The sequence below is a fragment of the Mizuhopecten yessoensis genome, unplaced genomic scaffold, assembly GCF_002113885.1.
Source record: "Mizuhopecten yessoensis strain PY_sf001 unplaced genomic scaffold, ASM211388v2 scaffold8123, whole genome shotgun sequence".
Taxonomy (NCBI): Eukaryota; Metazoa; Mollusca; class Bivalvia; order Pectinida; family Pectinidae; genus Mizuhopecten; species Mizuhopecten yessoensis.
The window spans coordinates 2,939,912-2,954,652 of NW_018407390.1; the positions used below are offsets into that span (position 1 = coordinate 2,939,912).

A 14,741-nucleotide genomic window follows, 5' to 3' on the forward strand; every position below is an offset into this window, starting at 1 on the left:
GACTCATGGTCCTGACAAAGTGTTGTTATTTTTCAGGTCAATCAGAAATCCAATATGGCCACCACAGCCGCTATTTTGTAAATACCTATTCTAAACTTAAAAACAATTTCTAATAGGCCGATCTTATTTAAAATCGGTCTAGGAATGATCAGCTCATGGTCCTGACAAAGTTAAGTTAACATTATACTTAACTATTTTTTACTCAAATTGGTACATATTTCAACAACAAAAATAAATACTGTAGGACTCAGGTGACCGTTAAGGCCCATGGGCCTCTTGTTCTATGTAAGCCTAGGTTCCCATTAGTGTTTTCCTAGATATACACATAGAAATTATACATTTTTCTATGTAAGCCTAGGTTCCCGTTAGTGTTTTCCAGATATACACATAGAAATTATACATTTTTCCAGGCAACGTTTGAGGGATGGATGGAAGTCATGGGTGATGCTATAGATGCAACTGAGGTAAGCTTAATAAACTGGCAGACTCTGATTCAAGAAGAATAGCACTGGTGATAATTGAAGTTATATTTTTGAAAAAAATAGTGAGTTTATAAGATAAATTGGTCCAAAAAAAGAGGAGAAAAAATCATCCAAAGCCATTGATTTTTAGACATAAGTGCAAAAAAAAGGGACACTTAGCATAAAAATTGAAGAGAAAAATAGGAATTATATGAACATTTCTGTCATAACATCTATATTTTGACGTCTTTTGATATGTTTTTACCTCTCAAGTAGTGGAGGTGTATACAGAATAAACATTTTGTCAGTGTATATAACTATCTGTCCGCAGTCATCAAAAAATATTGTGAGAATCAAAACTGCTTGTAAAATAAATCATCTGAAATCAAAGTTTGTTGTGCATTAAATCGTAAATTTAGGATATTTTATGAGCGATTAGATAAAATAACGGAACACTGGATTTTCTTCCAAAACATTGTAAAAAAAATCATCTGACAGGATAATATTTCATGAGGGAAAACGTCATGCAATTCTTATTGAAATGTATGTTTCCTTTGTAGGTGGATGAGCAACCGATATTTGAGGCTGGATTGTACTACTACTTATACTTTGTGGCATTCATCATATTTGGCGCATTCTTCACTTTGAATCTGTTTATTGGTGTCATCATTGAAAACTTTAATGCTCTAAAGAAAAAGGTAATCAACACAGGTTAGACATATCGCAGGATTACACAGATTTCATAGTACTCGTGTTCTTCTTTTCTGAAAAAAACTAATGAAGTTTGAAACATATTTTCGTTTTAGGAAAACAGTTGCTATTTTAAATGACTATAAGAAATTTCCTTACAGACATATCCAAGCATGGTATTTAGAAAGTGGATCTATTTCTAGGATTCATTTCAAAAATCATTACAATACGATGTCATTATTTTCTGTAAATGTCTGTTCTCGAAATATATTTATATGAAACATTTATAAACGTTTTATATCTGTTCCTATTTCAGTATGAAGGCAGTTATCTGGATATGTTCCTCACTCAAGGACAACGAAATTACATGAACACACTAAAGAAACTAGCCAACAAAAAGCCACAAAAAACAGTCAAGAGGCCAAAGGTAGCCAGATATGTAGCATTCTTGATATTTGTTGAGCAGGAAATGTTAAAAAGAACACATCACTAAATTTACATGTTTGAAAGTATCTGAGAGGTAAACATATTTGGAGCCATATGAAAATAAAGATACTCTTTCTAAAATGTTAAGTCATCAATTCTTTCAGGGTCCAAGTTTTTGGGTAAGTTTGGTTAGCTTTGTAGTGCATGAATGTTTAAGGAAACAAAAATTGGACAGTTATAAGATTATAGTCAAGATTGTTGCCTACTTTTTCATGTCAGTAAAGGACTGTTTGCTTCTACAGTAGTGATTAAATTGTTTATAAATCATGATTGTAGAATAGAGCATCCGTTTTACACAAGGCAGAATTTATATATCAACTAGGTCCTTAAACTTGTCACAAACATGTTATGCTCCACATTCTAGTTAATAACATTAATGATGGTCAGGCCATTTGAAAAATAAAACTCAAATGTCAAGATACAGTATACTTTATATCACATCTTGCAATTCATTTTGAGCTCGGTGATGTTTAGGTTGTTGGTATAAGTGAAGTTCTTAAAAAAATGCTAGTCACTAAGTGTTCTCATAATATTGTGTCAGCTTAAAACAAACAGCATCTATATTGCTTCCAAAGCTCTGAATTTATATTGATACATTACAAAATTTCACTTTAAAGTCGATGGTGGTGAGGAAATCACATCTCTTTTTTTCATCATTTAATGTATTTTTTTCTACTTTTTCTTTAAAGAATGCTCTGTTTCTCTTTAATACTTTACTAGTGTAAAATGAAATAAGATGTTACGTCAAAGGTATTGCATGATCATTAATATATACTACTGAAGGGCTCTATGCCTAAAAAGGTTCTTTTAACTTAAATTAAAGAAAGCAACACAATATTAATGGTATTTTGTGTTGGGCAGAGCCTTGCTTTCAAATGTTACTTCTAGCATTTAGATTCATTGCTTCCGTCATATAGGCCAATGTATTATTAATATTGTATAAAGAACATTTTCATTTTTACATTGCTTCAAATTTACCGTCCAATGTTTAATCACTGATTTGGTATACTGTCTTAATTACAATCTCCTGAACCATAATAGGACAAGGTAATTTTTTCAAGAAAATGTATATAGAATTAATAGCATCTGATCTATTTTCTTGTACCCTTCTCTATTGAAAAAGGGAAACTATCGATATAAAAATAGTTATCAATGCAGTCCAACCTTGTTATGTTAAAAGTGTTTTGACAGTTTGCGATAAATAAGTTTGGTATATCTGAGTTACGATATGTAGAAATAAACTGCCAACAATCAGTTTTGATATAAAATTACAGGTGTTTGACTGTACTGTTAATTTGTTATTACAATCATTGACGTTTCTGTTTAATGAAAGGTGTTGTTTTGTATGTCTGTTATTTTTGTTGTAAATTATTACTGATGGTCGCAAATCAAAATATTTTGCAGTATCTTATTATTTCTGCAAAAAGGCTTCCAGTGTTTGTAAAACGTGTAGATTATAAAAATGCATGGTTATAACCCTAGAAAGCTACAGCTGGATCAGCTATATTGAGTTATATATGAAGGTGGCTATATCTGTGCTATGTCTTTCGCTCATGTTGCGTTATTGCATGCATATTTTATAATAATTTTATCGATCTTTTCTTTTTCTGAAATTAAATGTTGTACAAACATTGTTTTTACAAGAAAATATGTTTTGATATTTTTATCATTTTTTCCTTTTCTTTTACATATTTTGGATATATGTTTATCGATTGATACTTCAAAACAACCTATTAAAAATGAAATGTATTGGAACAATTTTGAAATGCATAAACACTAATTCGAAAATTCACTTGACAAGGACATTTAACTTGTTCAACCTTTTCCAGATATTATAAAACATTTATTTCCCCCAAATTACTGTAATTTGTTTTTAATGAATTATGTTTTGGGTTCGAAATTTACGAATTTATCATTAACTCTCAATGATGGATTTGGTATATTGTTATTACCTATCCATTTCCAACAATGCCTTATTTAGCAGTGATTAATATAAGCTACTCAGCAATTTAAAGGATAGATACATACAAGTACATATGTATTTTAGATGTAAGAATGTAAGCACACCCTTTCAATTACATCATTTAGACATGAAAAATGTTTTAGAATGTAACACTAGTTATTCAAACATTATAGCTACATGTAGATTTATTCTTACAGATCAGTCCCTTCCAACAGGAAAAACGAGTAAAATGAAAACAAATATTGATTTTGATTTCAGAATTCCTTCCAGGCCGTGTTTTACGATGTGTCCGTAAGCAGTAAGTTCGACTTGGCAATCATCATATTCATATTCCTGAACATGATTATAATGGCGGTGGACCACTATAAAATGTCTGACTTGATCACAGATATACTCGACATCATGAATATAGTGTTCACTACAGTCTTCACTATGGAGTGCATCGTCAAAATCATCGGCCTCCGACTGCACTACTTCCGCCAGCCTTGGAATGTATTTGACTTTGTGGTGGTCGTCCTGTCTTTAGGGGGTAAGACTTTTCTGTTTTTAAAACAAGATTTTTTTACAACTAACAGAGTATAGAAACTTTCACTTATGTCAGGGTTGCATCTTTATTAAGTTTTTAAGAATGTATTTATCGAAAATAAATGAACACAATTCAGTATGAAAATTATATGATTAGTTTTTGTTTGCTTGTTTAAAATGACTTTATGTTTTATTAAAATAAGGCAAGTTCAGCAAAACTTCCAATTCCAATGGAAAGGTTAAATACTGTTACTACACACCTGTTGTATGCCCAATTTAAAAGAATTTCAAATCTCCCTTAACCTTTGTTGAAAGGGCAATTTCATTTTAATTTTTGTAGCAATGCCATATAAAGAGATAATTTCTTAAATAGAGTTTGAAAAAAAACCAGATTAATATTTGATGCCTTTATATACCAAAAACACCGAATTCTTACAAACAATTTTGTAAAAACTCAATATTTTTTTCACAAAAATATATTGAATACGACCATGAGCAGTGACATTTCAGTAATGTATCAATGCATGTACCATGTACATTGTGCTGATAGAAGCTAGATACTAACAACGTAGACATCAATACTTACATGGAAAGTAATGTAATTTGTGCATGTTATATGTTTTAATGATCTCTAATATATATATATACATCTATGTAAAAATATATGTAGATATCAGTGATACTACTTTAGTATACTTTATTTTTTCACAAGAAGTTGAAACCAATACAATAATGTTTGTGATAACAGATTGAACTCATCCTCTGTCTAGAAATAGTTATGATTGCATGAGTATAGCCCGGTCTAACACGATTTCTGTACTATGTGTATGATGTTTCGTGTTAACATTTTAAGTGTTGTCATTCTCAATTTTACTCATTTCATTGCTAAATTTTAGTGGTGATTTTGGACGCAGCAGGTAACATTCTGATGTTAAATGTTTGGAGTGAAGTATATATTCTCCTGGCTTCTTGTCATATATCATTTTGGAATAAAATCAATAATGCTAAAAAGAAAAAAGAAAAAAATTGAGGAAGCTGCATTAAAAGTACTTTTTATTTGCAAATATATCTTTATGCATACTTTGTTAAAAATACCTTTGAATTTAACTCTCTTTCTCAAACCTGTGACATTCAAGTACCATGAGCATATTTTTCGTTAATTCCTTGAACAGTCTTTTAGGATCAATATACGTTGTGTAACGTACACAATTCACCTACAGAACCAATTTCAAGAATGTGTATTTGTATTTAACTCATTCACCTAAAGACACATTAAAACTCTTCCAATCAATAGGTTGGAATAGTTTATTAAGAAATTTCAGGGGTGAATGAGTTAAACCTCTTAAAAATTCTATATCAAGAGGGCATGATTTCATATTAAAATATTGTTCCTTTCTAGTAAGGTGTCAACAGATGTAATCAGAGTAGTTACATATTGTTGACCATGGTCTGCTTAGTTCTTTCAAGATTAAAAAAGAATGATTTCAACAGCTTAGATTAAAGTAGTGCTGATTTTTTTACACCTGCTTAAAATAAGCATTATGTGTTATTTAAATACGATGCATCAACGAAAGAATAGGAAAAGAAAGTATGACTGCATTATAAGATACCTTTGCAAAGCCAAAAACAAAATTAATGTCACATTCTTTTAGAAAAAAACAGGGTTACTTCAAATGACATGTTTTCAAAATGTGATATAGCTTTGATATATTGACAGAAGCCTCGAGTGTGAACGTAGAATTCAATTGTATTTTACAGTAGTCATATGGCCATCTTAGAATATTGACCCTGTCTCCCCAGCAACCACAATTTGACTTGTCTGTCTGTGAACTGGACCAATTCTTTTTGTGGTGAGAGGGGTTACAGGGTCTGTAAGTCTGAGTGAAGTAGACATAGTAGATCAACAAGTAGAACTGTTTATATCTTAGATCACATTCAAGCTACTAGCAGCTCATTTTACTTTTAATGATATACATAGATGTGCATCAATCCTCGGGTATAAATAAATATATTTTTGATAATGGTATTTCAAATTCCAAAACTGTATAAATGCTAATGTTATTTAGTACATATTATTATAAACCATTGATAGCTTATTGCAAATGATAATATAAGTTAATAACTATGGATTGAAGCGTGGTGATAACAAATCTTATGGATCTGAGTTAGAAGGATGTTTATGTAAACAATCTTGTTCATTAAAATATGCATAATTTTTTAAATATTAATTCTTTTTTTTTAATGTTTTGTTAAAAACGCTAAAATACTCCTTTAAAATCAAAGATATTAGTTGCGATAATCTGTAAATTTCAGTGTTGCACTGATATTTAATATGCACATGAGGAAACGTTACAAGGCTGCTATTTATTTTTAAACACTGTCTTCAAATTGGAAGTTACTAAAAAAATATAGGACTACAATAAATGCATATCATACCGGTGTGAAAACAAACATCTGCTATATGCTTTTATTGAAAGAAAATACCAATTTTGAATGAACCTTTCTGCTGCATCCAGCATCAACCAGCTTATGTTTTGCATCATCCAATACATTATCCTAGACAAATATCACGTTGCTAGAGATTCGGATAAGAGTATATCACTAGGTTGCACATCTGTAGTTAGAAGGTCACGCTAGGCTAAACAAGTGTGCTGCGCTTGATTGCACAACTATAATTAAAGGGTGTCACGCAAGATTGAACAAATGAGCTGCGCTTGTTTGCACAACTATAAGTTACAGATGAAGTGAATTAAGATATGCTAGGTTAAGACAAGCGTTTTACAAAAAAAACCGCTTGGATATAGTTAAATGGACCCGCGTTACATAATAAAATGAAGCATTTGGTTACACACATGTATACAAAAAGTATCGTGATAGATAGGACATATTGCATCAACATGATGTAAGACTTGCACTTTGTCAAATGAAGCAAGGCAAGGATTTAGGCTAAAATACACTCATATATAGTGGGTTATACACAGGTACTACTGTGCAACTTCGTTAGTTTGAACACTGATTTTCGGAAATTTACGGATTAACATACTTTGTTCAGATTTATTAGTTTTAATATATATTGATCACGAATATCAGAATATTGAGCCTTGAGTTCAGAGGATTATCGGTTTGGATTAACGAGGTTTCGCGGTAATTTGTTGCTTATGTAAAAATTGGTATACAGCTGTTTGTAAAAACGCTATTGAAAGTCGTATATTATTGCCAATAAGTCTTATTTGTAACACTTTGATGGACTAAGTCACTATTGCATTATCACGCGTTTATTATAATTCATCCTGTCAAAATAGCTTCTTTTTTTATGTCCAAGAATATTAAGTCTGACAAACAAATAGTTCATATCTCAACACATTTGGGATAAAAAAAAAAAATGCTTTTTAAACTTCTTCATATCCATATTTGGATACAAATGATTCCAGTGCAGGTGCCATCATTCGACAGCCCTCCTTTCAACACAGTTTGTTGTCATAAAGCATGTTCTTTCATAGACGGGGGTTTGCATCTAATTCTGTAGACTCATTATTCGAATATGAACATCTTTCGTAGTCACTTACAAATTGCTGCCGAAATTAATCTTATTGTATAGCTAATGCAAGTTTTACTAACAAAGCATTATTGATTGTTCCAATAAGTGCTGTAATGTGCTTTTATTTCACGGCAGGCAAAGAAATATAAATCATAAATTATAAAAACTTAGCATTATCATAAGTATATAAGGCTTTTAGTCAATTTAAGTCTTGCATTGATACATACACATTTTAGCAAATTGTTATTTTACATTTCACTCGCAAGAAATCTTCAAATACTTTTCATGGCAGCGGTATTGTAGCTGTATGAAGGATATGTAAATTCATCAGACGTTTAATGGTCCTGTTACCTATTGGAAAAGGATATTACGTTCTTACATTTTTCATCGTTGCACCTGTCCTTTGAGGGTGGACCCGCATGAGTATATAGAAAAAGGAAACAAAACGTATTTATCCAAAATAGTTTAAACTTACCGTGAAATCAAAGCACTTGACAGCACCATATCTACTTATTTCTCCCAGCCAGACAGATGATGAATTGATGATTTGTTTGTTTTCTTCTTCAGGTATTATATTAGACCAGGTCCTCGATGGGCTCATCGTTTCCCCAACCCTTCTTAGGGTTGTCCGGGTGTTTAGGATTGGTCGAGTCCTGCGACTCATCAAGGCAGCAAAAGGTATAAGGAAGCTTTTGTTCGCTCTGATAATATCCCTTCCTGCTCTTCTAAATATCGGGGCACTGCTATTCCTGGTCATGTATATATTCGCTATTATTGGAATGTCCTCCTTTGGCAATGTGAAGATTGAGGCTCCTCTCGATGATACGGTGAACTTCCAGACGTTCGGCAATAGCTTTGTGCTGCTACTGCGACTGTCTACGTCAGCTGGATGGAATGACATTCTTGAACCGTTGCTTATAGAACCGCCATATTGCGACCCGGATTACATCATACGGACAGATGGGACCAAAGTTGAGTCTACTAATGGCGACTGTGGTACTCCATGGCTTGCCTACTTCTTTATGGTCGCCTACATCCTTGTTGTATTTTTAATTGTGATAAACATGTACATTGCTGTGATCCTGGAGAACTTTAACCAGGCCCACGAGCAGGAAGAAGTTGGTGTTACTGAGGACGACTTTGACGAGTTTTATGTTGTCTGGGAAAAGTTTGACCCTCTAGCCACTCAGTACATTAAATATGAACAACTATCAACCTTTGTAGCAGATCTTGACCCTCCACTAGGTATACCTAAGCCAAATGAGATAGCTTTAGTGGCATGTGATTTACCAATCATGGAAGGGGACAAAATCCACTGTTTGGACGTGCTTATAGCACTTGTGAAAAATGTCCTGGGACGTGTGGAAGAAACAGAGGAATTTAAAGAATTGCGTGCCCAGATGGAGGAAAAGTTTGAGGAGACTTTCCCCACGCGTGTCAACAATGGCAAGATGTCTAGCACCATGCAGAAAAAGAAGGAAGATGTGGCCGCAAAAACCTTACAACGAGCTTGGCGCAGCTTCAAAACGCAGAAGCAGCTTCGCAACATTACAAAACTGGCTATGGATAAAAGCAAGGATGACGACGACAAAAAATCTAAGGGTGGTGCACTTGCTGCACTTGGCCAGCGCCTCTCTTGTGCTCTTACAAACTTCTTCAGTGGTTCATCACGTCCTGGGAGTGCTGCTAGTACACGTAGTGTTAAAAGTACTGACCCTGGCGCAGGCAAAACAAAAGTGAACAAGAACACATTACAGACGCCGTCTGTTGGTGCTCTTTATAATAACCAGAAAGATGACAGTAATAAAGATGTAGAATTGTGATAATACTGAAAATGTAAAGTGTACAAACTCTATAGATTGATAAAAAAAAAATGCAATTGCAAATGTGCATATCATTTTTGCTAAGTAGAAAGTGAGTCAAATAACTTATTTGCGTGTTACGCTTGATGTCCCCGTGGTGTTGAGGACATGATTAACTATGAGGTATCGGTAGCTCCATTATTTGGAAAGTGTCCAAAATTGAGCAAACAACATCCATGGCGACCCAGACTTGAGACTTTGAACTGTAGTGTCTCAAACACAACAAATTAAGCACTGGAAATATTCAAACTAGATACAAAAAGTGCTGACAAGTCTAAATTGAGCGTAGTGTGCTAGTGAAGTAGTAAAATGTCCCAAAGTCAGTACAATGAGTGATGATGATGAGTCCCTATTGATTAACCGATAAACATAGAGGTGTTTTAAAGTCATTCAAAGGATACAACGCGCTTGGAGGTCTCTGAACACCTCTCAAACTACTGTGATAGCCGCCGTTAAATAGCGGCAGTATTTTTTATTCATAATGTATAAACTTAAGTATTATCAGTAGGAGAGATATAATGCAAAAAAGTTCTGCGAAACTCTAAAGACTGGACAAATGACTTGTCTGCGTATGCTATCTATGTAGACCGGACGGATTTTGTGGTTTTAATTTATTATTATTTCCTTATTTAACATGGATGTGTATGAACGATTTTAACCGCTGCTTTTCTTTGTTATTATGGATATTTGTTCTTTATTTACATAATAAATTATTGAAATTGGAATTTATTTTTTTAAGTCCAAATGTTTCGGTAACAATCTTATAAGATATTTTACTTTCTAACTAAAACCAAACCTGAACAAATTAGAAAATATGAAAAGTAAACTATCTGAAATTATTTACGGGAAAAAAATACGGATTTCACAACAGTTTTGTTTCAATATGTAATATTTTTAAAATCGATCTGTACTTTTCATTCATTAAGTATTTATACCTGTGAATTTTAATCCGTGCAGTTATTTTTTCAAAATTCAAATGTTTGAGAACGTGTTGTTTGTCTACCTCATTTGGGTAGGTAATATTGTTTATGGTATTCCCTGTTATCACCATTACCTGTAATTATTACTTACCTATATGACTTATAACATAATCAATATAATGGTGAAATAATGTAATGAATAGAATTGTAAAAGCAAAGTTACTTATAACCTAAATCAACATTTTACATCCATGATCACAATTTACATGATGCCAATGATCTCGAGTTAAAGTTGGTTAAACAATTACTTTGTTATGGTAAATAACTAAGCTTGGTAGGACAGTCAAGGGCAAACAAACATGTTTTGGCCTTACTCAATGTCGCTCTTTTGCAGGTTATAATACTGCACAAAATAATTATCTTGTCAAATTATCTGATACTAATTATTAAGCAAATATTTTAATTCTGATGTACAGTACGTTTTAATCAATATTTCTGGAGAAAAAAATATCTCGTAAAAATGTCTTTGCTTTGATATGTTACTCTATGGAGAGGCGTAGAATAGTGTCTTTCAAACGAACTGTCATTGAATCTGCATAAATGTCAACGTTTTCAGGAATCACAGTTGTACAATTTTGTGTTTCGCACCATTGCTTAGCTTTTGAAATGAAATTGTTTACATACACTGACATTTCAATTTTGGCTTCATGTAATTTTTCTTTGTTAATTTGATAAGAAATAATGCTGAAAATCCATTATTTCATTTCATGTAATTGTTTTGTGTACATTACTGATTGTCAAAAGTTCACTGTTGCCAAAACCAAACGTAGATCTTATCCAACACATATAAATAGTGTACTTGTTCTTAATGTGTTTAGTTTTTATTGTGAGTACGTAAAGATTTCGTTTATGTTGGGGTTTTTTTTACATGTATTTTATTAATGTCTAATTCAGAAATTTTGTAACCAATTTCGCTAGTCATTTCAACTCTCACACCTATTAATCCGTTTCAACTAGTGAAATAATGTGGTTTGGCTGTAGAAATAAACACCTGGTTTTGTGGTTTTTCAATCAAATTTAAATTTAGGTATTTGTTGAAGGGGTTTGTGACATAGATATAGTGCAATTTTATATAGTTTTTTTGCAAGTTTGATAAAAAATGTTAGTTTAACATTTCAGAACAAAGTGGAAATTGCGTAAGTGATAAAAAATAAATAGATATATCTGAAACAAAAAGGGTGGATTAGAAAAAAAGGTGAATGAAGAGGAATCCTATTCTTTTTTTGTCTTTGTCTTTTTATACTTCGTTCTTTTGCTTTCCAATGTTTTCCCCCATATGTCATTATTTTACTAAATTTTAAAACAATGATGTGGACCGAGTATGAGATTGACTTTATTTTACTCCGTGAATGATGATCAATTTAATAGAGAAGCAAGAAAGAAGCGATTGTATGAGTAGCTTGAATGTGTTAAATTTGTGTAAAGGTTGTTATTTAATTGTTTATGTGGAAATATGGAAAAAAATATATCATCTAGAAGATTCTTCTGTGAATCTTGTTACTTTGATTGAGATGCTGATATTCATCTTTGCATGCAATGTGAAGACAGAAGAGTAAACAGGTGTGCATTTTTTCGTTTGGATTCGTTTTACTGAACAAATTTTAGGAAATTGGAAGACTTAGTAATGCTTTTTAATAACCTTTTTTTTTTCGCTATCGAATTTTTGATTTTCTACTGTATGAAATTTGAAATACGAATGCATGTCTATTGAATTATTAAGTGCTAAACCCGTGATCATTATGCAAATATCGGTAATGTCCTTATGAATCTGCAAATGTGCCAATGTAACGTACCATTACAAGGATATCAATGAAAGAAAATGTGGTTTATCTCTGATTAATATTTTTTTGTATTTACTGTCGCCTTGGGGAAATTGTTTATAGGGCTGTCAAACTTTTGACAGAACGAAATGGAATGGGGAGCCGTTCGTCCGTCCACCAAATGGTTTCCACAAGAACACTTGCTTAAATATACGATCTTAATGAAACTTGTTAAGCATGTACAATATATATATAAAAAAAGACTTCAATTTGATGATAAACGAAATAAAAAAGTAGCGTACTGTGCTCTGATTGGACAACGTCCACACCTTAGCTCCCGCTAGAAAACTAGCAAAATATCGTTCATTTTCATTGTACAATAGAAATAAAGTCGAAGGAGTTGGGTAAATCCTATACTTCATTTATTTGCATATTGCACTCTGATTGGTCGGTTTTTGCACAATATTTTAAGCAAGTGTCGCTGGATTCTGATGAACCTTTGTCAAGATTTATATCATATAATGGAAGTTGCCATGTTCGATGGTAAACACAATCACCGCATAATTAATTTGCATACTGTGCTCTGCTGTTTGAATGATTTCTGCACAAATGAAATATGACCACATTCCTATCCATTGTACACAATATGTATACTATATCAAGACAAAGATTAAATTTGAAGTTGACCGCTTGGTAATGGACGGGTGTGTATTGTTTCGCCCCTGCAGTTTCTATTTCTTGTCAACATAATATTTGGATTCAATATTTTCATCATCATTTTCGATTTTTGGTATGTCGCATCTTTATTATTCATAACGTTGTTTCGATGCTATGTTATGCATTTAAATACAACGATTGTTCCAAACCTCCGTTTTCATAGGCTGATCTTTATGTATATAAAATATCTGTCAACAACAATATTTCACATCTATCTAACAATGTTTTTTCGTCTATCCAGTCAAGTTCGTATAATTGGCTTATTCGTCTCTATCAAAGACAACATATTTGAAAAAAAATGAATTGTAATTTAAGACATTATTCATTTGTTTAATAACATTGGAACTTAACACAGGTACGTGTACACATTAACTGATTACACTGCAGTCATTCCGTACGATTAATTAGAAATAGAGTCCAGAAATAGTTTCCAAGATCAAATCATATTCATACAGTTTAAGGAAACGTGAATTTGCGAAGAGTTCATCTGTATTGCCCTTACTTATATATCTTTTTCTATTCTCCAAAAAGATTATTCAAATATGCTAAATATGTTAATTTCAGTGAGAGGAAGAAGATGGATGTGTTAAATATCCGTCAAGATATTTGAAAAAGGATTTTAATTTTTGTCTTTTGAATTGTTTTATGTCACCCTTATTACCTCGAGTTAGATGAAGAGGGGGTGTGAACATGACATTCTCATTATCATCACCAAAACATTACTTGAATTTTGAAAGATTTTGAAGTCACCAACTTCAATGTGTAAAAAGCTCCAAATATCAATATGAGACTTTATAACATTTATAAAAAAAAGTTGATAGTTTGTTTAAGTACATGCCCCTTCAAAGCTTTTTTTTATATACTGTTAGCTGAAAAAGGACTCGCTTTGTCTTAATATAATACATTTATGACATTTGGTTATTTATTCCTACTTTGTTTTCTAGTGTAATTGACTTAATTGAAAGACTTATCATTTACAAATGATATGGATTATAATCTTTATTTTTATAGGAATGTGAGATTTCATAAGATGTTTCATTATCTGTATTAGCTGAAATCAAAACTCAAATATTCATCAGATTTTTTTCTGCTAATATATGAATGTATCATTGTTATGATTTGCAAAGTTGTTGTTTCGTATATAATTGTAAATAAGTAATGTAAATAAAGAAGTATTATTTTCATTTTAAGAGAGATAGATTAAAAAAAGGACGTTTAATTTTTTTACAAAGTACAATGTGGCTTGGAGATTTGCCCCAGCGTGTAGACTCTGTTGATACTTTTGTTGGTGTCTCACGTCGCTATGGCTGCTCTACTTAGGGTAGCTATTTATAGGCCACTCAATAAGATGTCCCGAGCACTTGACCGTTATCACCATATTCTGTATTAAGCTGGTTCACACCAGGATTTCAAGCTAACCGGCGCTCCTGACGATTTCCTTTGAACAATAAACCTTTTTGCAAAAATCTGTAATGTTGTGTCTTCTTTTTACCGCTCTGTACTGTTGTAACACCCCCTTCCATATCCCCTCCAAAAATATAAATTAATGAATAAATAAACGAAATGAAAATAATAATATATATACACACAAAAAAGCAGATTGTTTCTTACTTAACGTTTGAATCTCCCCCTCCCAGAAGTAGACATGACGTCATATACTGACGTGACATTTAGGTACCATTAAATCAGGATTACAGTCGTATTATGTTTCTTACTTAACGTTTGAATCTCCCCCTCCCAGAAGTAGACCTGACGTCAC

At 32.3% G+C, this 14,741-nt stretch overlaps 1 protein-coding gene across 3 annotated transcripts in view; it reads left to right on the forward strand.

Annotated features, from left to right (window-relative positions):
- The window catches only part of LOC110454982 (sodium channel protein 1 brain-like), a 115,711-nt gene extending 101,261 nt beyond the window's left edge, over nt 1-14,450 (forward strand). For all 3 annotated transcript variants that reach the window (XM_021504830.1, XM_021504831.1, XM_021504832.1), the window contains 6 exons: nt 411-464; nt 1,022-1,159; nt 1,468-1,578; nt 1,742-1,756; nt 3,859-4,129; nt 8,231-14,450. In XM_021504830.1, the coding sequence (XP_021360505.1) occupies nt 411-464; nt 1,022-1,159; nt 1,468-1,578; nt 1,742-1,756; nt 3,859-4,129; nt 8,231-9,486 (1,845 nt within the window). In that variant the 3' untranslated portion in view covers nt 9,487-14,450. The remainder of the gene's footprint in view (nt 1-410; nt 465-1,021; nt 1,160-1,467; nt 1,579-1,741; nt 1,757-3,858; nt 4,130-8,230) is intronic.
- The last annotated feature ends 291 nt before the right edge of the window (nt 14,451-14,741 follow it).